This window comes from Callithrix jacchus, chromosome 5, assembly GCF_049354715.1.
Source record: "Callithrix jacchus isolate 240 chromosome 5, calJac240_pri, whole genome shotgun sequence".
NCBI lineage: Eukaryota > Metazoa > Chordata > Mammalia > Primates > Cebidae > Callithrix > Callithrix jacchus.
The window spans coordinates 40,697,970-40,721,758 of record NC_133506.1 but is presented as its reverse complement, the minus strand read 5'-3'; the positions used below and the strand labels follow the sequence as shown (position 1 = coordinate 40,721,758).

General features: G+C 47.9%; 2 protein-coding genes across 6 annotated transcripts in view; one reads left to right on the top strand and one right to left on the bottom strand.

The window, feature by feature from the left end:
• Positions 1 to 1,234, bottom strand: part of SYS1 (SYS1 golgi trafficking protein) — a 40,553-nt gene extending 39,319 nt beyond the window's left edge. For 2 of the 4 annotated variants that reach the window (XM_078371756.1, XM_002747592.6), the window contains exons 1-2: positions 1,058 to 1,234; positions 680 to 844 (exon numbers count right to left, since the gene is read on the bottom strand). In XM_078371756.1, coding sequence (XP_078227882.1) covers positions 680 to 841 — 162 coding nt within the window. In that variant the 5' untranslated portion in view covers positions 842 to 844; positions 1,058 to 1,234. Of the gene's footprint in view, positions 1 to 679; positions 1,007 to 1,057 lie in introns of those variants that run through there. The other 2 variants (XM_054255405.2, XM_035298703.3) reach the window with 2 other exon arrangements.
• Positions 1,235 to 1,267: 33 nt separating this feature from the next.
• SDC4 (syndecan 4) overlaps positions 1,268 to 23,789 on the top strand; it is a 37,954-nt gene continuing 15,432 nt past the window's right edge. Inside the window, exons 1-2 of one of the 2 annotated variants that reach the window (XM_078371757.1) lie at positions 1,268 to 1,491; positions 3,605 to 3,810. In XM_078371757.1, the coding sequence (XP_078227883.1) occupies positions 3,745 to 3,810 (66 nt within the window). In that variant the 5' untranslated portion in view covers positions 1,268 to 1,491; positions 3,605 to 3,744. Of the gene's footprint in view, positions 1,492 to 3,604; positions 3,811 to 16,619; positions 16,720 to 23,789 lie in introns of those variants that run through there. The other variant, XM_002747644.7, reaches the window with a different exon arrangement.

Below are 23,789 nucleotides of genomic sequence, written 5' to 3'. Positions count from 1 at the left end.
AGTCCTAAACCCCTCTGGGCCTTGTAACATTTTGTTGAGGGAAACATGGCAGGAGTACTCTGCCCACTTTTCAGAAAAGGCTCAGAAAGGGAAAGCAACTTGTCCAAGGTCCCACAGCTAATAGTATATGTTTAGCTAGACTGAACCCTTGCTTTTCTGAATCTAAAGCACATGCTCTTTATTCAGTCCACCTCTCTGTAACTAGTCTCATGGTTTTGAAGACAGAAAAACAAGCCCACAGAGGTGACATTTGCCCCAGGTCACATAACTAGTAAGTGGAACTTAAAGGAGGCCTGTCTGACCCCAAAGTCCAGGCAGTTTCCACTGTACCCGCATGAATCCTCTTTTATCCACACCTCTCTCCGGTGTGGCACCTGAGAACCTAGCTCAGAGAAGTTAAGTCACTTTCCCAGAGTCTCAGAACGGAAATGTATCAGAGTTGCCTGAAACGCATTTGTATTTATTGTGTTAACATCCAGGCCCTTTCCTTTGTACCAATCAGCCTCTGTTGTCATTCCAGTTTATGGATGAGGCAGCTGCGACTCAGAAAGGTGAAATCCCTTTCCCAGGGCTACAAAGCCAAGAAGGTGGCCTAGCCAGATCTACAGCTCAGTAATGCTGGACCACAAAGCCTGTTCCGGAGGCCGAGACCCCACCCGCGCCAGCCCGGGGACCCTACCTCCGCGTCGAACATCTGGTCCAACGAGGGGGTGCTTCGCACTAGCCCGTCCACCAGTGCCAGCCACAGGCCCAGCGAGCCGTAATACACAGTCTGCATGAGGACGATCTGCGACAGGATCAGCAGCGGGTCCCACACGTAGCTGCGGAACTGGCCCGCCATCCCCTGCAGGAACACCAGCCGGGCCTCAGCCGGCGGCCCGTCTCCATGGCAACGCCACCCCGCCCGGGAGGAGGGACTGGGACTGAGGGGTGAGCCCATTCCAAGAGTTGGGGGGAAGGCGGGATGGACAAACTCATTCTCAGAGTGAGGGGAAATCCAGCCCATTCCGGCTGCGCGGCCCCCGCCCGTACACGAGCTCCTCTAGGGTCTACTCACCAGTGACAGACGACGATCGAAGTCTCTGAGTATGGCCCGGCCTCACCCGTGGGCTACCAAAACAGCGCCGACAGACAAGACCATGGAGGAGAGGCGCTGCTGGCCTAGAGAGGCAAAATGCCAGCTACCGCAGCTGCTGGAGCGGCCGCGTAGGAAAGAAGCGTTTCCGGGGAAAACAGCGGAGGTGGGCAGGGCTAAAGTTGCGCAGGCGTAGTGGGTTCAACCTTTGCCTGCATCGCGGGGACTTGGTAAGGGCAGCCAGATAACGAACGGAGCACAGGCGCAGAAAGAAGAGTGAAGACGAACGGAAGTGAGAAACGAAAGCCGCGGAGCTTGCGCGCCCTCTACAGGGAAATTTCTTTTTAACGGAGGGCGACTAAGAGAGAGAAGTAGGGTGGCTTCGGACGCAGTGACGGTGTTTGGGAATTAACGAGGTGATAAACGATGTCTCCATTTTCAACCTAGATTCTCAGTGTTTTCCCCTAGAGTCTGATAACTTGAAATGAACCTGCAACTCCTCCAGGTAGGAGTTTGCCATTATTCCCACTATACAGATAGTTAAACTAAGGGCCAGAGAAGGAAAGCAACATACTGGCTCAAAGACACAGTTAGTGGCAAAGTCAGGATGAAAATTCAGGTGTTTCCCCAACACTACAACATTGATTTCGCACTACTGGGTGGCAGGAAGGCTAGAACATGTACATATAAGACAGTCCTTGCGCTGAGACACAGTGGAACTGTATTAGAAGGCAGAGTAGTGGGTGTTTTAAAATGTGGGTGTCCGGTGGAAAAAAGCACAGGTTGTGAAGTCGCACCTGAAAGTAAATCCTGACCCTCTCTGCTATCATGACTATTTTATTTATTTTCCAAATCCGAAGAGTGGACAGTCAGTAAATATTTGCTGAATGAGTCAAGAACAGAGAAAGCAACAGCAAATCGATGACTCAGTTATTCCTACTCCAGGGACCAAAAGCCCTCAACTTCCTGGGTTCCCCCTCTCTAGAGTGGAAAGAAGGGAAGTAACTGGTTCTAGGAAAAGAATCTGTGTTTTAGAGCCAGCCATGCCACCTGGTGTGACCAGCAAGCCACTTCCTTCTTTAAACCTCAGCTTCCCTGTTTATGAAATGAGAAGTTGGACATGATTAATGTTTTCTACCATTTAATCTACCTTCCAGTAATTTTTCATTAAAAAATTTATCAAAGAGCCATGTAACCACCAATCAGAATTTCTGAAGCGCTTGCTCATGTTAACACCTTGAGCTGATACAATTCCAGACAAAAGTAAAGAAACTTGAGACTTTATTGAGAGTGTGCGATTGTCCTTATCATTTGGAAATACCCTAAACAATTCTCTTGGACTCCAGTTTGGGAGTTATTAAGGCCCAAAGATTTCTTAGGTGCTTTCCAGCTCAATCGTTCTTTTAGGCACCTCTATTCAGTTCAACAAATATGTATTCAAATCCCTCTAGTTCACTGATTATGCACATGATCTAATGTGTCTGAGCAAACATGTTTCTTAAGTGTCTACATGATCTTGTTTAATCCTTACAATCTGAAAATATAGATATTATCCCCCTTTTTATAGGTGAGGAAACTAGGCTGGGGGGAGGTGGTGTGACTTTCTAGGTTAGAGAGCTCATAGGGAGCAGAGCTGAGATTCAAATTCAGGACATCTGACTCCAAACATCAAGATGCATTTTTGTTTTGGTTTGGTTTGGTTTAGTCTGGTTCTTTGAAACAGGGTTTCACTCTGTCACCCATCCTGGTGTGCAGTGGTGCAATCACGGCTCACTGCACTATCAAACTCTCAGGCTCAAGCCCTGGCCTCCGGAATAGCTGGGACCACAGGCATGTGCCATTACACCTGACTTTTTTTGAAACCGAGTCTTGCTCTGTCGCTCAGGCTGGAGTGCAGTGGCATGATCTTGGCTCACTGCAATCTCCACCTCCTGAGTTCAAGTGAATCTCATGCCTCAGCCTCCTAAGTAGCTGGGATTACAAGCATGTGCAAGCATGCCCAGCTAAGTTTTGTATTTTTAGTAGAGACAGGGTTTCACCATGTTTGCCAGGCTGGTCTGAACTCTGACCTCGAGTGATCCGCCTGCCTCAGCCTCCCAAAGTGCCGGGATTACAGGCATGAATCACCACACCTAGCCCACACCTGGCTTTTTTGTTTTTCATTTCATTTTATCTTTTTGTAGAGATGGGGCCTCGCTATGTTTCCCAGGCTGATCTTGAACCCTGGGCTCAAGTAGTCCTCCCACCTTGGCCAAGGTGTTAGGATTACAGGCATAAGCCACTGTGTCCAGCCACAATGCCATTTTAGGATAAAAGAAAAGACAAGAAGGGAGGAAGGGAGGGATGGAGAGGGAGATGAAGGGAGACAGTAAGATAGTCAGGTGGTGGAATAGCAGGAAGTGGAAAAGAAGCAGTGAATCTCTCTGCTCAGTTAGCCTTGGGGAGAGGGATTAGGGAGGAGTGGGAGGAAAGGCTTAGGAAAAGGGCTGCAGGAGTTAACAGTACCCAGGGCAGCTGTCTTTCTTACAGGTGCTGGAATGCGTGGCTCTTCCTGGAGTCTGCTTCCTTCATGTCACAGCTGGGCCCACTCCACCGCATCTCTTCCCAATAGGGAAGGCCCTCGCTACCCATTCTGCTGAAATGAAAAACACAGGTAGCTTTCGACACTAATGCTGGCTGGAATGTCTGATGTCAACCCTGGAGTCCGGAGCTCACCTCTGGGAAAACCCCACTGGGTGTGTAAGCTAACCTCCTACCCTTTCCTTTTCCTTTTGCGAGTTCAGTTCTTGGATTCCCGCCTTGCCAAGCTTTGGGAATGTACACCATCCTGTGTCTTAATTTGGATCCAAGAAGGAAACCAAGGGCTGGGGAAAATCATGGCAACCCCCTTGTTTAGCTTCCTTGGTCCATTTTGAAATGTGACTACAAGCAGTCCACTTCAGACCACAGAGTCTGAACTACAGCCCCACTGGCTTGCTATGTGACCTTGGGTCAGTTCCCTGGTGGGTCCCAGTGTCCCAAACTATCAAATGAAAGAGAGATATTGGACTCTGACTTGCATATGCTGTTGTGGCCCTGTGCCTTCTGAATCACCTGAGGAACATGTTGGATATTCAGATTTCCAGTCCTTGTTTGCAGATCTAAGTCTAACTCTCCAGAAGCAGAGTGTGGAAATCTGTGTATTTAAAGAGCTCCCCCAGTGTTTCTGAGGTGCACCCACATATGGTAACTACAGCACAAGATGATCTGTAGTTGACCCTAAATCAGCCCCTTCATCTAACAGAAAACTGCTCTGTGACCTTGGCGTGTCACATTCCGGTTTCAGGGTTTTTTTCCATCTGTAATATGAGGGGGTTAGACTAGAATAGCTGGTCTCTGAGGGTGCTTCCTACGCTGCCAAGTCTGTGGTTCCAAACTTATGAATGAAATGTTAAACTTTAGGTCAGAGGCAGAGTGACGACGAACAGCCACAAGCTGGGACAAACTGTCCTCTGGGTGGAGGGAAGTAACCTCTGGTCACTTGGTCTCTTTCATCACTCTCACACTGGAGCCCCACTCTGGGCATGTGAGGACCATCGCTAAGGCCACTCTCTGGATCCACCCCCGTAAATCCCTTGGGAAATGTTCTCCCATAGGTCCATAGGCTTGAGAGTCCTGCCTAGATTCGAATCCTGGCTCTCCTGCTGCCTTGCTGTCCTGCTGCGTGACCTTGGGAAAGTTACTCCATGTCTCTGAGTCTCAGTTGGTTTCCTCTTCTATAAAATGGGGTTGAGAATAGTACCCATGTTACGGGCTATCCTGAGGGTCCAATGCGTGCTTAGTCCACTGCCTGATACGCAGTAGGCACTACGTCAACATCAGCAATGTTCGTATTATTGTTATTATTTCTTCCTTTGGAATGTGGGAACGGAAATGCCTGGTCTCAGATTTATGGCAAGGATCTAACAATATATCAGACAGAACAAGCCTGGTGGCTGGCCCATAGTAGGAGCATATTAAATGTGGTTCCTTCTCCTCCTCCTCTCACCCCTGCTCTCGTGTTCTCTAGATCCCTCCCACTCTCCCTTCCTCCTCCCCCAGCCTACTGCCCTGCTCACGTTTCCTTTTGGGGAATATCTGATGAAGACACTTCAGTACAGACACGTGTCTCAGGGACAGGTTACGCAACTCTGTGCTCACACTTTTTTTGAAACTCCATGTGGAAGGCTTGCAGTTGGCTGCCTGTCCTCTACATCGGTGACCAGCCTGGGCTCTGGCCAGTGAGTTCCTCTCTTAGAAGGGAAACTGGAGAGAGAGCTCATTAGCTGCCTGTTTTCTCCTGCAGACTGAAAACTCCTTTGTTACCCAGGTTGTTTTAAGTGTTGTGTGTGTGTCTGTGTTTGGGGCGGAACATTTGCTGAGTATCTACTGTATGACAGGCACTTATATAATTTAATCCTTATTTAATTTCTAAAACAAGCCTGTGAGTTGAGATACTATTAATAGCCCCACTGAACACATGCAGATCCTGAGGCTCAGAGAAGGGACATTTACCCAAAGCCATGATGCCAGGGAGTTTAGCGCTGAACTCCAACCCAGGTCAGTCCCTCACTCCATACACTATCCCTTCGCAGAGTGCAATAAAAAGTGCACTGGAGGCCGGGTGGCTCCTGCTGTAATTCCAGTACTTTGGGAGGCCGAGACAGGTGGATCCACCTGCGATCAGGAGTTTGCGACCAGCCTGGCCAACATGGAGAAACACTGTCTCTGCTGAAAATACAAAAATTAGCTAGGAGTGGTGAGGTATGCCTTCAGTCCCAGCTACTCCTACTGAGGCAGGAGAATTGCTTGAACCTGGGAGGCAGAGGTTGTAGTGAGCCAAGTTCGCACCACTGTACTCCAGCCTGGGTGACAGAGTGAGACTCTGTCTCATTAAAAAAAAAAAGGGCACTGGACATTACAGTGACATACAACTTTCATCTACCTGACCTCATCTTATCGCAACAGCCCCAGGGAGGTAGGTATAAACATTGTCCCCATGTTACAGATAAGGAAACTAAGGCTTGGAGAAGGAAGCAACTCACACTCAATACAGGTTGGGGTGTGGTGTGTCTTGTCAGCTGGAATAATCAAAGTTAAAAAATATCTGGGGTGTCCGTCTTTCCACTTCAGCTTTCCACTCCAACATCCCTGTTCTTTCCTTTACACCAGAGGGAGTCAGGACACTGGCTTTCTGTGTTCTGTCCCTAACGATCAGGTTTTTCTGCCAACCCTGTCTCTATGCAGGTGGATGATGCCAGGCATGAGAGTGGGTGGATGGACCTCTGAGTATAACCATTACCATCCCTTAGTATCCATAGGGGGTTGGTTCCAGGACCCCTGGCAGATATGAAAAGCCAGGGAAGCTCAAATCCCTTGTATAAAATGGTATAGTATTTGCATATAATCTATGCAATCCTCCCACATTCTTTAAGTTATCTCTAAACATCTAATACAATGTAAGTGTAAATAGTTGTGATACTATATTTTAATTTTTTATTTGTATTATTTTTATTGTTTATTGTTTTGTTTATTGCTGTTGTTGTATTTTATTTATTTTTATTTATTTATTTTCTGAGACAGAGTCTTGCTCTGTCGCCAGGCTGGAGTGCAGTGGTGCAATCTCAGCTCACTGCAACGTCTGCCTCCCAGGTTCAAGCGAGTCTCCTGTCCCAGCCTCCCGAGTAGCTGGGATTATAGGTGTGCACCACCACACCCCGCAAATTTTTTGTGTTTTAGTAGAGACGGGGTTTTACCATGTTGGCCAGATGGTCTTAATCTCCTGACCTTGTGATCTACCTGCCTTGGCCTCCCAAAGTGCTCGGATTACAGGCATGACCCACCACTCCTGGCCTATTTTATTTTATTTTTAAGATGGAGTTTCACTCTTATTGCTCAGTCTGGAGTACAATGGCACTATCTGGGCTCACTGCAACCTCCGCCTCCCAGGTTGAAGTGATTCTCCTGCCTCAGCCTCCTGAGTAGCTGGAATTTACAGGCATGCACCACCGCACCCAGCTAATTTTGTATTTTTAGTAGAGACGGGGTTTCACCATGTCTGGTCAGGCTGGTCTTGAACTCCCGACCTCAGGTGATCTGCCCACCTCGGCCTCCTAAAATGCTGGGATTACAGGCGTGAGTTAACGTGCCTGGACTTTGTTGTTTTAGAGATGGGTCCTTGCTCTGTCACCCAGGCTGGTGTGCAGTGGCACTATCATAGCTCACCGCAGTCAGTCTCTCCTGGGCTGAAGCAATTCTCCCACCTCGGCCTCCTGAGTAGCTGAGACTACAAGTGCATGCCATCAGGCCTGGCTATTTTTATTTTATTTTTTTGTAGAGAAGGAGTCTCACTATGTTGCCCAGGCTGGTCTCAAACTCCTGGGCTCAAGTGATCCTCCCGCTGTGGCATCCTAGAGGGCTGGGGTTATCCCAGCTGGCTCATCCCAGAGGCATGAGCCACTGTGCCCAGCCTTACACCTTCAAGTTTTCTTACTTTGATTCTTTTTTTTTTTTTTTTTTTTGAGACGGAGTTTCGCTCTTGTTACCCAGGCTGGAATGCAATGGCGCGATCTCGGCTCACCGCAACCTCCGCCCCCTGGGTTCAGGCAATTCTCCTGCCTCAGCCTCCTGAGTAGCTGGGATTACAGGCACGCACCACCGTGCCCAGCTAATTTTTTGTACTTTTTAGTAGAGACGGGGTTTCACTATGTTGACCAGGATGGTCTCGATCTGTTGACCTCGTGATCCACCCGCCTCGGCCTCCCAAAGTGCTGGGATTACAGGCTTGAGCCACTGCGCCCGGCCTCTTACTTTGATTCTTGACCCAATCATGTACTAAACTTCCTGTCCCTACCTAGAAATTCTTTATTCTGACCTTAAAGGACTCAGGGCTTTGTTTTAAGATGAAAAGTTTTCTCCACTTTCCTTTTTATCATCGTTTTTCATTCAGTCAATCATCTATTTGATAAATATTCATTAAGCATTTGTAATGTGCCAGAAACTGGTCAGGTGGTAGGGACATAAATGAATAAAGCGACTAAAGAGAAAATTCTAATCTCATAGAGGAGACAGAAGATAAACAAGTCAATCAATATACAATCTAGCATCAAGTAATGTCAGTATACGCAGAGCATCAACAGTGCAGGATTCTGTTATGACCGCAGAAAATGGATGAATCCAATATTTCTCTCCGCTCCTCTTAGGACAGGACACTTGGGAGTTGGGAGCAGGCATCAGGGCTGTAAGCTCAGTTGAGACAGCATGGTGAGGCAGACAGAATCAAAGAAACCTGAGTTCTAATCATGTAGCAGTCACCTCTTGCTATGTAACAAACAACCTGCAAATTTCAGTGGCAAACAGCAATGGATTTCTCAGTCACAGGTTTGCAGTAGGTTAGGGCAGCTTTGTTATAGTTACAGTTCTGTTGTCATTTCTCCTGTCTCAGCCTGTTTTCTCATCTTTAAAATAGAGATAAAACTACTTACTTCACAGCATCCAAGTGAAGATGATGCTCAACACTCCCTTCTGATTAAATATACCCTCTGCTCAGGGTATGTGAGAAGTCAAATGTTCACCCTCTAGGCCAAACAGTAACCCAAAAAGTGGTCTGGGCTGCAGGTGCTCACTTACGGAATAAGGAAGGCCATTGGCCAAGCCAATCAGTCTTGTGGGCCCCTCCCCAAATTTAGACTAGAAGAGAGAACCAGTAAATCAGTAAAAGAGTGAGAGGTACACATCTAGGAAAAAGAAGAGACACTCTTAAAGAAAGACCAATCAGGCTTAAAGAGCAAGAGTTAAGTCTGCTAGCCCGTGGCATCATCTCAATTCTTGATGTTTTCCTTTCAGTTTTGGTTTTTAGCCCTGTTGGTCCTCCCAATAACTCCTAAGCTTTTTCTTAAGGAGTCCTGAGTGAGGCATGTTTCCTTGCAATTGCAAGAGTTGGGCAAAGACAGAGAAGATGCATATAAACTGCCAGCCCATAGCTTGGCATCTAGTAGATCCTCAGTCTACTGTATAACTGGCAGCTATTGACCACTGATCAGGGAGCTGCTTAAGAAGACAGACAGGTCTTGCTGGCCAGAATTTATTGAAAAGCTTCTCACATGCAAGATATTCATCAGATATTTTTTGGATAATTGACCAAGTGAGTGAGTTGCTACATCTGAGCCTTTAAGGGAAAACATCCAAATGGCATTCATCCAATTATCCTACGACATGTATTTACTGAACGTAAACCTGTGCCAGACCTTGGACAAGGTGCAAGGGATGCATTTGTGAACATGGCAATGTTCTTGCCCTCATGAAACTTACATCTGGCAGAGGAAACGGGAAATAAGTAAAAGAATAAGTGCATGATGGCACGTAAGAAAAATGTCATGACAAAAAATAAAGCAAAGCAAGTGGAAAGAGTAATTGGAGGTGTTATTTTTAGAATTCTTCAAAATGCCTGTGGTGGATGCTGACTCACCGTGTGGACCTCGGTTTGCCTGTCTTACAATGGGGGTACTGTAGGATTGGACGGTTTGAGAGGATCCTTCTGGGCCTAGTATTTCTGTGGTTATGCAAGGCAGTGGCTGGACATTCCACGGCCCCTGGAAACTCCAGGCTGTCATTATCCGTAATTGGAGAGAGATTTGCATAAAGTGAGGAAGACCAGAAAGGGTTGGCACCATTCTGGGAGATAGCCCTACAGCCCAATCCCGATTCTGTTCTGAAAGTAGTATTGTGATTACCTGTTATTTACCATGTGTGAGGAGCTGTTGGGGAGAGAAATAACTCGAGACCCTTATGGGCAACCCCCTTGATTATAAAAATAGATAATACTTTGATGCTCCATATTGCACTGTAGTCTTAACATTCTTGTGGTGTTAAGAACTATAATGACCTTCAAATTACGCATGAGAGAACTGAGGCACAGAAAGTAAAAGTGTCTTGCTCCATGCCACACAGTCAAGATTGCAGTCTAGGTCTCTCTAACTTTAAAGACTGTGCTCTTAACCTAAAACTAACATGAATGACAAAGAGTGGGACAGATAGAATCCTAGAAATCTCAAGATAGGAAGAAATGAGAACTAAAAGAAGAACATGATAGAGGCTTCCAGGAGAAGAGGGCATTTAAGGTGTCTCTGGATGTACCAGGTGGACACAGCCTTGGTTAATTCTGGCCTAAGAAGTCTGAGAAAAGGGAGAGGGACACCTTCACCTCTGCTGTAGGCTGGGTCTCAGCTCATTTTTTAGCTCCATGGGAGGGGGCTGCCTGTTAAGTCCTGGATCACTTCCTTTTGCTTGAAAGGAAGCTAGGGGGAGGATGTGAAGTATTTGACCAACGACGTCTCTCAGACTCACTCAATCTCAGGTTAGAATACACAGAATTGAGTGTGTATTCATGGTGCCCACCACATTACTGTATTTCATTCTCCTGTTTACTTCAAGAGGGAATCATCTCCATTTTAAGGCGGAGCAAAGGGACTCACAAACTTTCCTCCAATTGGCAAGTCCTGGAAACAGGATTTTAATGAAGAACTTCTGGCCCTAAACACTGTGGGTTTTGTTTGGTTGGTTGGGTTTTTGTACTTCAGCCCCATGCAGGAAATTAAGAACTCCCATTCAGTATTACAAACCTCTGACTACTACTGCATTTTGTTTTTTGGAAGCCAAAGAAGAACCCAGTAAAACTTCTCAAAAATCTCAGGTTTTAGACAAATCATTTTTAACACTTTGGGGGTCAAAATCCCCCCAAAGGAGAATCCCCCGAATATCCTGTTTTTGTGGATATAAAGAAAGAATCTTAAGTTTCTTGCCCCAAGACAATTTATGCAGAGACATAACCTACAGGAATTCTGACCATTCAAATATTCTCTGCCCAGGTTTCATGGAGCCCATGTTAAAGACCAAAACATCCACAAATAATTATACTCAAACATTTGCATCCCTTCAGAGATTCTCAAAACTTGGGAAAGGGGAAATTATTTCCTTAATTTCAGGAGGTCGAGATAGTTTTATAGAAGAACTTCCATTAACTTTCGAAACTAGCTGTTTTCAGTCTTTTTTATTTTTATTTTTTTGCTAGTGTACTCTCTAAATAATTATTTTAAAACCATATACTCCTTGACACAATTTTTAGTTGATAGCTTAACATTTTTCATCAAAAGTTCAAATAGTTGCAAAGGTTGTAATTTCTGGCATATTGTAAATGTATACACTTAAGTAAAACAATTACATCACTCTTTTAAATGTATCCAGTTAAATGAAATGCCCTAACAATTCGATACCCACAACCATCCATTTAAAAAATACATGAACAAGCCCTTTTCTAAGAGTCAGTCATTTTGCATCATTTCTTTTTCTACTTGAACTCAAATTTCTACTCCAAAATTTTATCATAGTATACTTTTTTTATGCTTCAGACCGATGACTCTTTTAAAAAGTCCTACAACAATTTAAACAGCTTTATTAGTTTACAACTGACATAAAATAAGCTATACATATTTAAGATATACAATTTGACACAAGTATATGCTTACTGTGTCAGGCTGTTTGTGTTACTATAAATATATGAGACTGGGTAATTCATAAAGAAAAGAGGTTTCATTGGCTCACAATACTGCAGGCTATACAAGCATGGCTCCAGCATTTGCTTCTGGCAAGAGGATCAGGGGAGCTTCCAATCATGGCAGAAGGTAAAGCGGGAGTAGGCATCTCACATGGCAAGAGACAGGGAACATGGAGGTCCCAGACACTTAAACAACCAGACTGAATGTGAACTGAGAGTGAGAATTCATTTATCACCAAGTGGGTAATGTTAAACTATTCGAGAGGGATCTGCCCCCAAGATCCAGTCACCTCCAGGCCACATCTCCAACAATGGGAATCACATTTCAACATAAGATTTGGAGGAGACAAACATCCAGTCACATAAGCCAGTTCTACAAACTTTGATAAATAATTATTAAACAGAAAGAGTAAAATTGTTTTAGAAACAGCTGTCTTAATTAGGTGACTGGGGCAATTTTTTCTCTCCAATTAGCTCACTTAAACCTCTAAGATGTGGAGCATGGTGGCTCATGCCTATAATCCCAACATTTTGTTATTTGTTTATTTGTTTGTTTGTTTTTTTAGATGGAGTTTCACTGTTGTTACCCAGACTGGAGTGCAATGGCATGATCTTAGCTCACTGCAACCTCTGCGTCTGGGTTCAAGCAATTCTCCTGCCCAGCCTCCCGAGTAGCTGGGACTACAGGCACGCACCACCATGCCCAGCTAATTTTTGTATTTTTAGTAGAGACGGGCTTTCACCTTTTTGATCAGGATGGTCTCGATCTCTTGACCTCATGATCCACTCGCCTCAGCCACCCAAAGTGCTGGGATTACAGGCATGAGCCACCGTGCCTGGTCAATCCCAGCACTTTGGAAGGCCGATGCAGGTGGGTCACTTGAAGTCCGGATTTGGAGACCAGCCTCGCCAATATGACAAAAACCGCATCTCTACTAAAAATACTAAAATTAGCTGGGCATGGTGGTGCGCACCTGTAATTCCAGCTACCCAGGAGCCTGGGGCACAAGAATCGCTTGAACTTGGGAGGCAGAAGTTGCAGTGAGCAGAGATTGTACCACTGCCCTCCAGCCTGGGTGAAGGAGTGAGATTGCCTGAAAAAAAAAACCTCAATGAATATTGCTAGAATAAAATAGATTTTAGCAACAATTTCATTCCTGTTTTTTATTTTTTATAGCTGTCAAACCGTGGTGTGCTAAAGCCATCTTGTAGTGGTTCATGAAAGTCCATTTTTAGAAATTCTGTGGCTGGGTACCATGGCTCACACCTATAATCCCAGCACTTTGGGAGGCTAAGTTGAGAGGACTGCTTGAGCCCAGGCATTCAAACCCAGCCTGGGAAACATAGTAAGACTCGGTCTCTAACAAAAAAAAAAATTAATTAGCTGGGATATGTCTAGTCCCAACTACTCAGGAGGCTGAGGTGGGAGAATCTCTTGAGCCTAGAAGGTCAAAGCTACAATCAGCAATAATTTTGCCACAGCAATCCAGCCTGGTCTACAGAGAGAAACTCTATTTTTAAAAAAGCAAACAAAAATGTCCTTAGCTAGTTGTTAAACATAACTATTATTAAAAATTAAATTATATGAGCCGGGCACAGTGGCTCACACCTGTAATCCCAGCACTTTGGGAGGCCAAGGCAGGTGGATCACTTGAGGTCAGGAGTTTGAGACCAGCCTGGCCAATATGGTGAAACCCCATCTCTACTAAAAATACAAAAATTAGCTGGGTGTGGTGGTGGGAGCCTGTAATCCCAGCTACTTGGGAGACTGAAGCAGAGAATTGCTTGAACCCAGGAGGTGAAGATGGCAGTGAGTGGAGATTGAGCCACCGCACTCCAGCCTGGGTGCTAGAGCAAAATTCTGTCTCGAATAATAATAATAGAATTATATGAACATACAATTATATTAAAACAAAGGAAATAAATACTGAAAATTCGTAACTCCCTAATTATCTCACTACACTTTACTGTTATCTATGCTTTTGAGATTATTTACACCTATTGTATCTGTGTGATAGAAATATTGCTCATCTCTTCCCAGCTCCATGTTCAGGGACATCTCATTGGTAGCTTGAAATCAGCCCACCTGAGAGTGTGTACACTACACAAATTGGCAAATTAGCACTCGCCACTTCCCTTAGTCGGTTGTCAAACATTTACCAGCACACCACTGGCTGTAAGTGCTGAGAAACTTTCTTTACTTAAATAAGTTGGTAGGAACAGGAGTTTTGTTACAGTAAGGTGACAACAGATAACTAAAATCATATAGTTATCACTCATCAAAAGCTATATTTAATGATCTATCTACTGACTAGATTAGACCCTCCTGCAATTCTGTGGAAAGCAAAGATTGCAAACCATATTACTTTCAAAAGGATTTCTGATTCTGGCATGAGATTTCTTCATTTTCTCAGTTTTGTTCCAAATCCTAGGGAAGCATGTTAAGAACCACTGAAAGTCGTTGCTTACCTTTAAATCTGTGGGAATCCCATGGTCAGCATTTGAAGTTTGCTTTACTGCCAAGATTCTCTGCCACAAGAGACTTTTATTCTTTGATAATATTCAAGGGATGGGAAAAGGGAAGTCACTACCAATTCTCCACTCCACAAAGTGTATGAATTCATAATATGCCAACAGAGGCCAAAATGCCCTACTTCTAAGGCTATGTTATACCCTTAGAAAGATTTATACATAAGTCAGGGAGAGACAGGGCTAGGCTTCTTTTGTACTGTGATCATCAAAGACGCCCGCCTTCACAGGCTGCAGTAATTCCAGCAGTACCTGTGCTTGGGGCCCCAGAGAATTTTACAATCTCCATATAGCATCCCCCTCCACTTCTTCCCCCGACCTGCTCCCACCAATGCACTGTTAGGAGGATAAGGGGGTAAGGAGGACACACAGCTTTCTCTTATAAAGGGTGGAAGCTGACCTAAGAAATAAACTTGTAGACCAGTTCTCAGAGAGATCACACTTTTGAGGAAGTTCAAAATCTGAAACATGAAACCCTTAGTTAGAACAGAGGTGAGCACCTCTCAGACCAGAGTCAGAGTGGTCTCAGAGCGGCTGAGGCCCACCGCCTATTTTTGTTCAGCCCACTGTTAAGAATGGATTTTGTGCCGGGCGCGGTGGCTCACGCCTGTAATCCCAGCACTTTGGGAGGCTGAAGCCGGTGGATCACGAGGTCAAGAGACCGAGACCATCCTGGTCAACATGGTGAAACCCTGTCTCTACTAAAAATGCAAAAACTTAGCTGGGCATGGTGCGCCATTGCACTCCAGCCTGGGTAACAAGAGCAAAACTCCGTCTCAAAAAAAAAAGAATGGATTTTGCATTTTTATTTTTTTGAGATGGAGTCTTGCTCTGTTGCCCAAGCTGGAGTGCAGTGGCGTGATCTCCGCTCACTGCAACCTCCAGCTCCCGGGTTCAAGCAATTCTCCTTTCTGAGCCTCCCAAGTAGCTGGAACTACAGGTGCACACCACCATGCCCAGCTAATGTTTATATTTTTAGTAGAGACGAGGTTTTGCCATGTTGGCCAAGATGGTTTCAATCTCTTGACCTTGTGATCTGCCCGCCTCAGCCTCCCAGAGTGCTGGGATCACAGGAATGAGCCACCATGCCAGGCCTAGTTTTTGCATTTGTATTTATTTTTTTTTTTTTGAGCTGGGGTCTTGCTCTGTTGCCCAAGCTGGAGTGCAGTGGGGAGAGCTTGGCTCACTGCAATCTCTGCCTCCCTGCAATCTCTGCCTCCCGGGTTGAAATGATTCTCCTGCCTCAGCCTCCTGAGCAGCTGGGATTATAGGCACTGGCCATCACACCAGGATAATTTTTGTATTTTGTAGAGATGGGTTTTCAGCACATTGGCCAAGCTGGTCTTGAACCCCTTTGCTCAAGTGAGCCCCTGCCTTGCCCTCCCAGTGCTGGGATTGCAGGCGTGAGTCACCGCACCAGGCCTGCATTTTTATTTTAATATGTTATTTATTTATTTATTTATTTATGTTTTTATTTATTTATGAGACAGGGTCTCACTCAGTCACCCAGACTGGAGTGCAGTGAGCGATCATGGCTCACTGCAGCCTTCACCTCCCCTGCTCAAGCAGCCTTCCCACCTTAGCCACCAGAGTAGCTGAGGCCACAGGAGTGCACCACCATGCCTGGTTAATTTCTTCAAAAACTTTTTGTAGAGACAGGATCTCATTGTGTTGCCCAGGCTGATCTCCAATTCCTCGGTTCAAGTGATCCTCCCATTCCTCGGCCTCCTAAAGTGCTAGGATTATAGTTGTGAGCCATTGACCCTAGCCGATTTTTGCGTTTTTAAATGGTTGGGGGAAAAGTCAAAAGAATAATATTTTCATTACATATGAAAATTATATGAAATTCAAATGTGGGTGTCTATAAATAACGTTTTATTAGGACCTAGCCACGCTCATTCCATTAGTATGTATGACTGCTTTTGAGCTACGACTTTCGAGTTTGAATAGTTGCTACAGGAATGGTAAGGCCCTCAAAACCTAAAATATTTAGCCCTTTACGGAATAGTTTGCCGAACTCTGTCTTAACACTGCTAACGTCCCATTTGGGAATTTCTGTACCTTCGGAAGCAGCACACCCGGTTTGAAGGCTGGTCTACATTCAAGATCCTAGCAAGTCCTTCCCGTCCCCGGGCCTTAGTTTCCCCAACTATAAAATGGGGTTAGACGTAGCGATCTCTGGGGACCTGCCTAGCAGTGGGTCAAATAAATAAGGGGGGCGGAAGCTCCTGGAGGGTAGGAATGGAGGTTGACTGGGAGCCAGCAGGCGTGCGCGGGGCGGGTCCCTCGGGGTTTCCAGCTCCGCGGGCGGGCGCAGCGCCCCGCAGGCCTCGTTTCTACTGGGGAATTCCGGGCGGGGTGCGGGCGGCGGGCCGGGGGCGGGCCGGGGCGGGGCAGGGCTCGGCACCGCTGCCTATAAGATGGGTCGCGCGCCCGCCCCGGGCCACTAGCTGCTGCCTGCGCGACCTCTCACGTTCGCTGTACCATGGCCTCCGCCCGTCTGTTCGCGCTGTTGCTGCTCTTCGTAGGCGCCGCCGCCGAGTCGGTGGGTGCTTGGAGGTCCCCGGGGAGGGGGGACAGGGGGCGGGGCAGGCCGGTGTCCCCTTTGTTCCCGGGAGCCTGGGATCGGGCGGGGGCAGATCAGGGGGTATGTCGCCCCCAACTGAACACTGAGGACTGGGAAACTTTGTTGGAAACTTTGCTCCGGGGTCACCGGCCAGTTTCTCCACGCGCCGTGCGCCCCTCGCCTGTTGCTCTTGCCGCCTCCCCTGGCTTCAGCCCCAGGCTGCGGGCTCGTTAGTGACTAAGCTGGTGTCAACTCTTCAACTCCCACACTCTCGTCCCTTCCCTGGTGACCCTGGGGCAGGCTTGGAGCGCTGAACCCCCCTCCTCGCTCTCTTGGCGCCCAGAGCGGACGGTTTTAGGATCCGAGATGGCCTGGGGATCGGGGGCTGCGTGTACTCGGAAGGGGGAGGGGTTTAGGGCTGTGCGAGGCCCTCTTTCACACACCAGGGAGAACTGAGCCCTGACCTCAGTTCTGGCCCCAGCTTTGTCATTGACTTGTGACATAGGGCAAAGTCCTGCCCTTCTGAATCTCTTCCCAATACTGCACCAAGGGTCCGAGGGAGTGGGGCAAGAGGGGCCTGCTACTGCTTTAGGGTTTCTACAAAGTTGGGGACTCTGCTTTTTCAAGGACAGAGGAGAGGAATGGTTTAGGCTCAACACTTAGCCTGGAGCTGAGCCTCTGCTTTCTGCAAGAAGTATGTTCATTTTTCCTCAACTGCAGATAGGAAATTGAAGCATCCACCTTGAGTGGGGTGAAGGGGGCAGGGGGAGAGAAGTCCTCAATGAGCCCAGAGAAACGTTTCCTTCTCACTGTCCACTGGTCTCCGTCATAGCCGTCCCTGGGCCAGCAGAAGCTCTATCCATCCCCAAAGCCAGTTGAGGAGAAGGGAGGCAATCTCATCTGGCAAGTTGGGGGCATGGGAATTGCTGGTGAAGGCAAATTTGTCCCCCAGAGCCTGAGCTTTGTGCCCCCTTTGTGCCCTTTAGCCCCAGTTTTCAGAGTGAGTGAGTCCTTGGAGTTTAACCATTAATGTTAATTTCTTTGAAAGCTTTGGGGCTCCTGTTCCTCTGAGTTTACTTAGGAGGAGGTTGATTCTGCCTGCAGGCTCTTGATGAGGAATGAATGAGACCCCTAGGCAATACTACTGGCACAATTCCAGACAGGCCATGATGATTGCAAACATTAGCAGACATTGTTCTAATAACTTTCTAATGGGTATTATCAAGGAGCTTAATTCCGACAACAATCCTACTGTGTACTGTTCTTAAACTGGTCCTGTGGCTAGAGAGGTTAGGTAACTTGCCTAGGGTCACTCAGTTAATGAAAGGGTAAGTCAGATTCAAATTTAGGCAGCCAGGCTTCCAAGTTTTGGCTTTATCTTAACTTCTACTCTGTGCTACTCCAGTGTCCCATCCTTGGTAACTCAAGACAGATTTAGAATCTGTTGAGGTTTTAGGCCCGGGAGGCAAAGGAATTCTGAGGTAAAAGAAAACAAGGCCAGAGTGAGGGTGGTGACTTAACCTCATCCAAGGGGGACCGAGCCTAACCAAAGCACAGGGCTCTAAACTAGGCCCTGAAGGATACGCTGGGGTCTAGCAATTGGGGAAGCAACTGAAGGGCTGTACAGGGAAAAAGAGGAAAGGACCCAGGAGTTGCTGAGGTCACCATTTGCCCAGTCACATGCCAGTTTCCTCCCAGGGGCTGCTGAGCCTGCAGGTACTTCAGGGTGAGGAGCAGACAGCTGTGTCCTGGGGGCATTCTGAAGGATGTGGTTTGGGGGAAGCGGACAGTGTCTGTCCCGCCTGGGTGGCCCATCAGGGAGACGTCAGCCCTGCACAGCTGCTTTCTGAGAAAGGTGTCAAGTCTCATCCTGACCTCAGCTCTCCCCTTCCTGGCTAATGTCACAGACCTGGCTGTAACTGGGGCACAGGGCTTCCCCTTTGGCCTATCCCCTCCCTCTTTTCTGGGTTGTGGTTGGAAAAATCAGATCTAGTCACAGTTGGCTTGGACTGACAAGATAGATGATCCAGCGTGGCCTTTTTTTTTTTTGCAGGTGGAGAACAGTGAGACCCAGGGAGAAGGACTTTGCTAATAGTAGTTAGGATTCATAGAGTACTTTTTATATGACAGATATGCTGCATTTTATCCTCACCGAAAACCTATCACATGGGGATTCTATTATGCCTACTTTCCAAACGTGAGAGGTAAAATGGTACTACTTCGGGTTAACAGAGAACATCCAGGACACCAGGATTTCTGACTAGGAGTCCTCCCATTGTGGGTGATGTTCCCCCCACCGTTCCACCATTCTCCTTACCACCCCCAGGTTTTGGAAGGGAACCCAGGCTCAGTACCCAGCTGCCCTCTCCTCTGTTTGGCGGGGCTTGCTACACTAAACCAGTTCTTCCTGTCCAGCTGGGAGCATTCCCTGATCTGCCTTCCTGCCACTCCCTCTCTGACCAATTAAAGGCAGCCTTGTTTTGGGAGCCCCCTCCACCCAAAGGTGTTGCTGCCCAGGGCCACAGCCTACTTACTGACTTGGCCCCAAGCCCAGGCAGTTCTGGGGAAGTGTCTCCCACCCATCGAGTGTACTTCAGATTACGGACATTTCTGGTCTACTTCGTCCTCTTCTGGATTGCATGGGAGGGGTGTTGGCGGCGGAAGCCTAGGGGCTTCTAGGGCTCTTGAGTGCAAAGTGAGAGCTCGAGGGACTTCTTGAGCCCAGGGAGTTAGCAAACACCCAGGAAAATATTTGGGCCATGATTTGGAGGGTTCCATAAGTTGCAGGGGAGGCCTCTTTCCCCCTGGGCTGACATCCCCCACCTTAAAATGAAAGGTTTGCCTCCAGAGTCCTTTCTGGCTTTGAATTTGATTAATAACTGAAATACCTGCTATTCAAAAGGGGTCTCTCTCTTGAAGGAATTAACTTGAGGGAATTAACATACTCCACCAAATTCTGAACCCCCTCCTCCTCCACCCCCACACACCCTGGGCAGGACCTCTGCTCTATTTGTTTCTGTGAAATGCCTGTCCCCTAGTTAATTCTCAGGAAATGCTTGCATGAATGAATAAATTTATGTATGTAACTTTATTCTGAAAGGTTCATTAATGTCATTTATTGCTAGTATGTGTATCTCCCAGTGCTGTGAGGTACTATTTTCTCTGTTTTTACGGGAAATGGATGCTCAGAGGAATGCAGTGTCTTGGTCTTGCTAAGGTCAGAACCAGGTCTGACTGATACGGCAAGGTGGCTGGTTTGAGTGTCCTCAGAATATTCCAGATGAGGAAATTTGCTGGGTTTGAAGGTAGATGCCTTAGGTCCGACCTCAGCATTGCTGGGTGACCTTGAGCAAACATGCCCTGTCTCTGGGTCTCAGTGTCCTCAACTCTAAACTAAGGAGGCTGGACTATTGCCTTCTAAGGGTCCTTTCCTGCCCTCTAGAGCCCGTTGATGAGGGGAGGGGCCCTTTCCTGACCTCCTTGATAAAGAGTCTAAACAAATCCCAGTCTCAGAAGAGAAATGGGGGTGGGGAAACATTCAGCTCCTGCCGTCCCCAGCTCCTAGAAACAAGGGGCTTTTCCAAGGACTTGGAGTGCTGAGCTGTCCTGAATGAGGAGCTGGGGAAGCCAGGCTGGGCTCCCAGCCCCAGCTCCCTGTTGGGAGAAGAGGTTGAAGCTTTCCTTCAACCTCCTGGTCTGGGCAGGCAGGTGTGAGTTCCAAATAAACGCTTAACACTGGGATAAGGGGCCGGACCAAGCGCCATGAGTCACTGCCTGTTAGTGTAGCCTGCCTGAGTCACCCGTTTCCTTTCAACCTCATGGCTAATAGGACAGCTCTGTGGTGCGGGTGTTGGAATGGGTTCAGAGTTTTACCTTGTCCTTTCGGGAGTCACCGTTTCAGTGTCCGGGGCCTTGAGGGGACAGGCAGGAAGCTGGGTCCTGTACCTTCACAGCCCATTGCCTGCGTGTGGACCTTGACCTTGTACAGTGTGCAGCCAGTCCTCAAAATTGGGCTTTAGACCTCTGCAGAGCAGGTAGTACTTTTTTCCCCTGTAAGGTAAAATCAAGGTTGCAACTGGCCTGCATTATTTCATAGAGCAAAGCTGGTACTGTTCGGGTGTGGTTTGCCCCCAGGATTCTCTGATGTTTGTGATGCCTCCTCTTTGCTTCCTGGGGCTGGCCAGAGGGCATTGAAACATCGGTTTGGTGTTAGGCAGACCTAACTCCAGACGTGCTAAGTCCACGTCTTACTAGCTACATGAATTGAGTCATGCTGCTCAACCTCTGAGCCCAGCTTCCTGGTCTGTTAAGAAGATCATGATATCGGGGTGGCGAAGCTTAAAGGAGATGACAGGCTGTTAATAAAGGCACCTAGTGCCATGTCTGGTAGGGAGGAGGTGTTACTGACAGTTGCCTTCCTTGCCCAGGCCACCTTCATGCCAGGGGGTCCTGTGTCTGAAGATTCTGAGCCCAGGTCTCCTGGAAAGCTTTCTCCCATCCCCCTTATTTACCCCCACAGCTGGGAAGTGGGAAGGTAGAAGTCTAGGGTGGGGCCGTAGGAGTCCAAATCTCCTATTTGTTTATCTTAGAAGTGGGCTGTTTGCTAATTATCGAATGAGTTGATGTTTAAACAAGAACCAGCTCTGGGCAGCCCCACCTCTCCTGCTGGGATCTGCTGGAGCCCTGTGCGGAACCATTTGCATCCTGGAGGGAGAGGGGGCAGGGGGTTTGCCAAGGGTACGGGACCACTCTGGACACTGCCCAGGACTTAGGGTCACCCTCCTGTGCTGGAGGGGCGGTTTCTAGTCCTAAGAAGGCTGAGTGACTTCAAATAGCACTTTGAAGGGTGGGGTGTTTGTTGGTGGACTGAAAAGGTACAGTGTTCTGAAAAGCCAGTTTCTTGTATGTTTTCACTGCATGGTGCCCTAGAGAGGGAGGAGAGAGAACACACATGTCAACAGTTAGGGCCTCGTTTAACCTTAGAAGACCAAGCCTGACTTCTTGGGCTGGTTTGTCATTAACTAACTCAGGGGTGACCTTTGGGCACATTCTTGCACCTCACTGGGGCCTCTCTCTGGCCCTGTGTGCTGAAGGCTGGGTGACTGGAAAGAGGGTACAGAAAACTCGAGCCTCCATCCTAGCTCTGCTGCTCACCCAGGGACATACACAGTTAATAAGTCATTTCGTTGATGTGAACCCCAGTGTCCTCTATAAAACACCTGTGACACTCAAGGGTCATAATCGGTGTTTGGCAAACTTGTAAAGGGCTGGCTTTATTAGCACCTAGACGAGGGTTCTTAACCTGGCCAGACTTTGGCTCTGGGGAGGTGGTGTCTGTGCACATGTTGAAAATGTAAACTGACAGTTACAGTTATTGGGGTTCAGACCTTTTTATCCTTTTCAGGGGGCTGCAGTACTCCCTAAAAGGTCACTCTGATCTCAGCAAGGCTTTCTGGCTTTGACCTTCTACAGTCATCCTTCCTCCCTCCCCCACTTCCCAGCCTGGTTCAAGCCTCCTGTTTCCCCCAACCCCCACCCTCAGCCCAGACCTTCCTATTTAGTGGCTGCCACCCCTTCAGGCTGCATCTTGCCCCTCCCCCATCCTCCAGGCCCGGGAGCTCTGCTGCTCCAGTTTTCTCTGGCACAGTAGAAGAGGCTGCTGGTCAGGTGACACCTGGGGTAATGGAAAGGGGAGGCAGGGAGAGGCTGGTATGTGTGGAAACAGTGACTTGGTGAAGCCCAGCAGTCAGCGGCCAGGCCTGCGGGGACTGGCGGTACCACTCCAACCTCTGGGCATAGGGGTAGGTGTGGCACATGGCAGGCCCGGTTACCCAGAGTGGGGATACTCCTTGCTTTGGGGAAGCCCTGCTGGAGCCATCTGTGGGACAGACTGCCTAGGTCTGGAGCATGGCTTCCCCCGGGGGCGGTGGGGGAGGCTGGGAAGGGGCAGGAAGCCAGCACCCAGGGCTGATCTAATCAGCCGAGACAAGGCTTCAGCGTGGGCTCTCTACTCTGCTCTGAGAACACAGAAGGTTTGTTTACATCCCGAGAGCCTCCCTGGCCCTCGGATCCAGCAGGGATTTCGGATCTGCTGCCTAGATTACAAGCTCCAGCTTCAATGCACCTCTGTCTCTGAGGCCCTGAGGGAGGCAGCCCCCTCCTGGCTGTCTCCACCGGTAATCGGAGCAATGCCCAGCTTGGTTACCGGGCTGGGACAGAGGGAGGCTTGTCTCTTTGAGACTTGTCTTTTATAGATGGGGAAACTGAGGCTCAGAGAAGAGAATTGTCCTCGATCATCCAGGCAGTGAGTGAAAAGGGTACTGGATTAGCTCCTGGCAGGGGGACGTCCAGAGGCTCCTGAACCCTCCCCCCATTTCTAGCTGGCACCCTAGGACCCTGCAGTTCTTGCTAGGGAATCGGCTGCCCGGAGGCTTGGTGAAAAGCTGGTTGCTGGCCGTGCCAGGGCTGGCTCTCTCCTGAGTGACTGTGTTCAGAGTAACCCGACCTTGAAGGGGACATTTGAACCCTCATTCCACCCCCACTCCCAGACCTGGTTTAACTATTCAGGTATCAGAGCACCAGACCATGAATTGGTGTGTAGGTTTTTTTTAACCTAGATTTTTTTTTGTTCCTAAGTAGAATTTCAGGTGTTTCTGGTTACTGCCATTTGCTCCTTCGGGGAAGATAAAAATCGTCTTTACCTCTATCTGCTTAGGACAGGTGGTCAAAACTGTGTGACCTCCGGCAGGTCTCTGGCCATCTCTGTGTCTTTTTTTGTGCACAGTCTGAAGGGACCTGATTGGTTGTTGAAAAGACTCTGGGCTCAGAAGCAAAATGATAACTCATTATAGGTTACATTCCTTTACAGTTTGCAAAGCACCATCTCTCTGTCCACAGACTAGCTTCCTTCCAGCGATGGAACTGCCTCTGCACGTTTTCCCAGGTCTCTGATCCTTTGAGCACTAATCCCACTGGCCAGGAGGAAGGCAGGTGGGGGTTAATCACAGCCACTGTTCATTGATCACCTGCTGGGTCCCAGGCCATGTGCT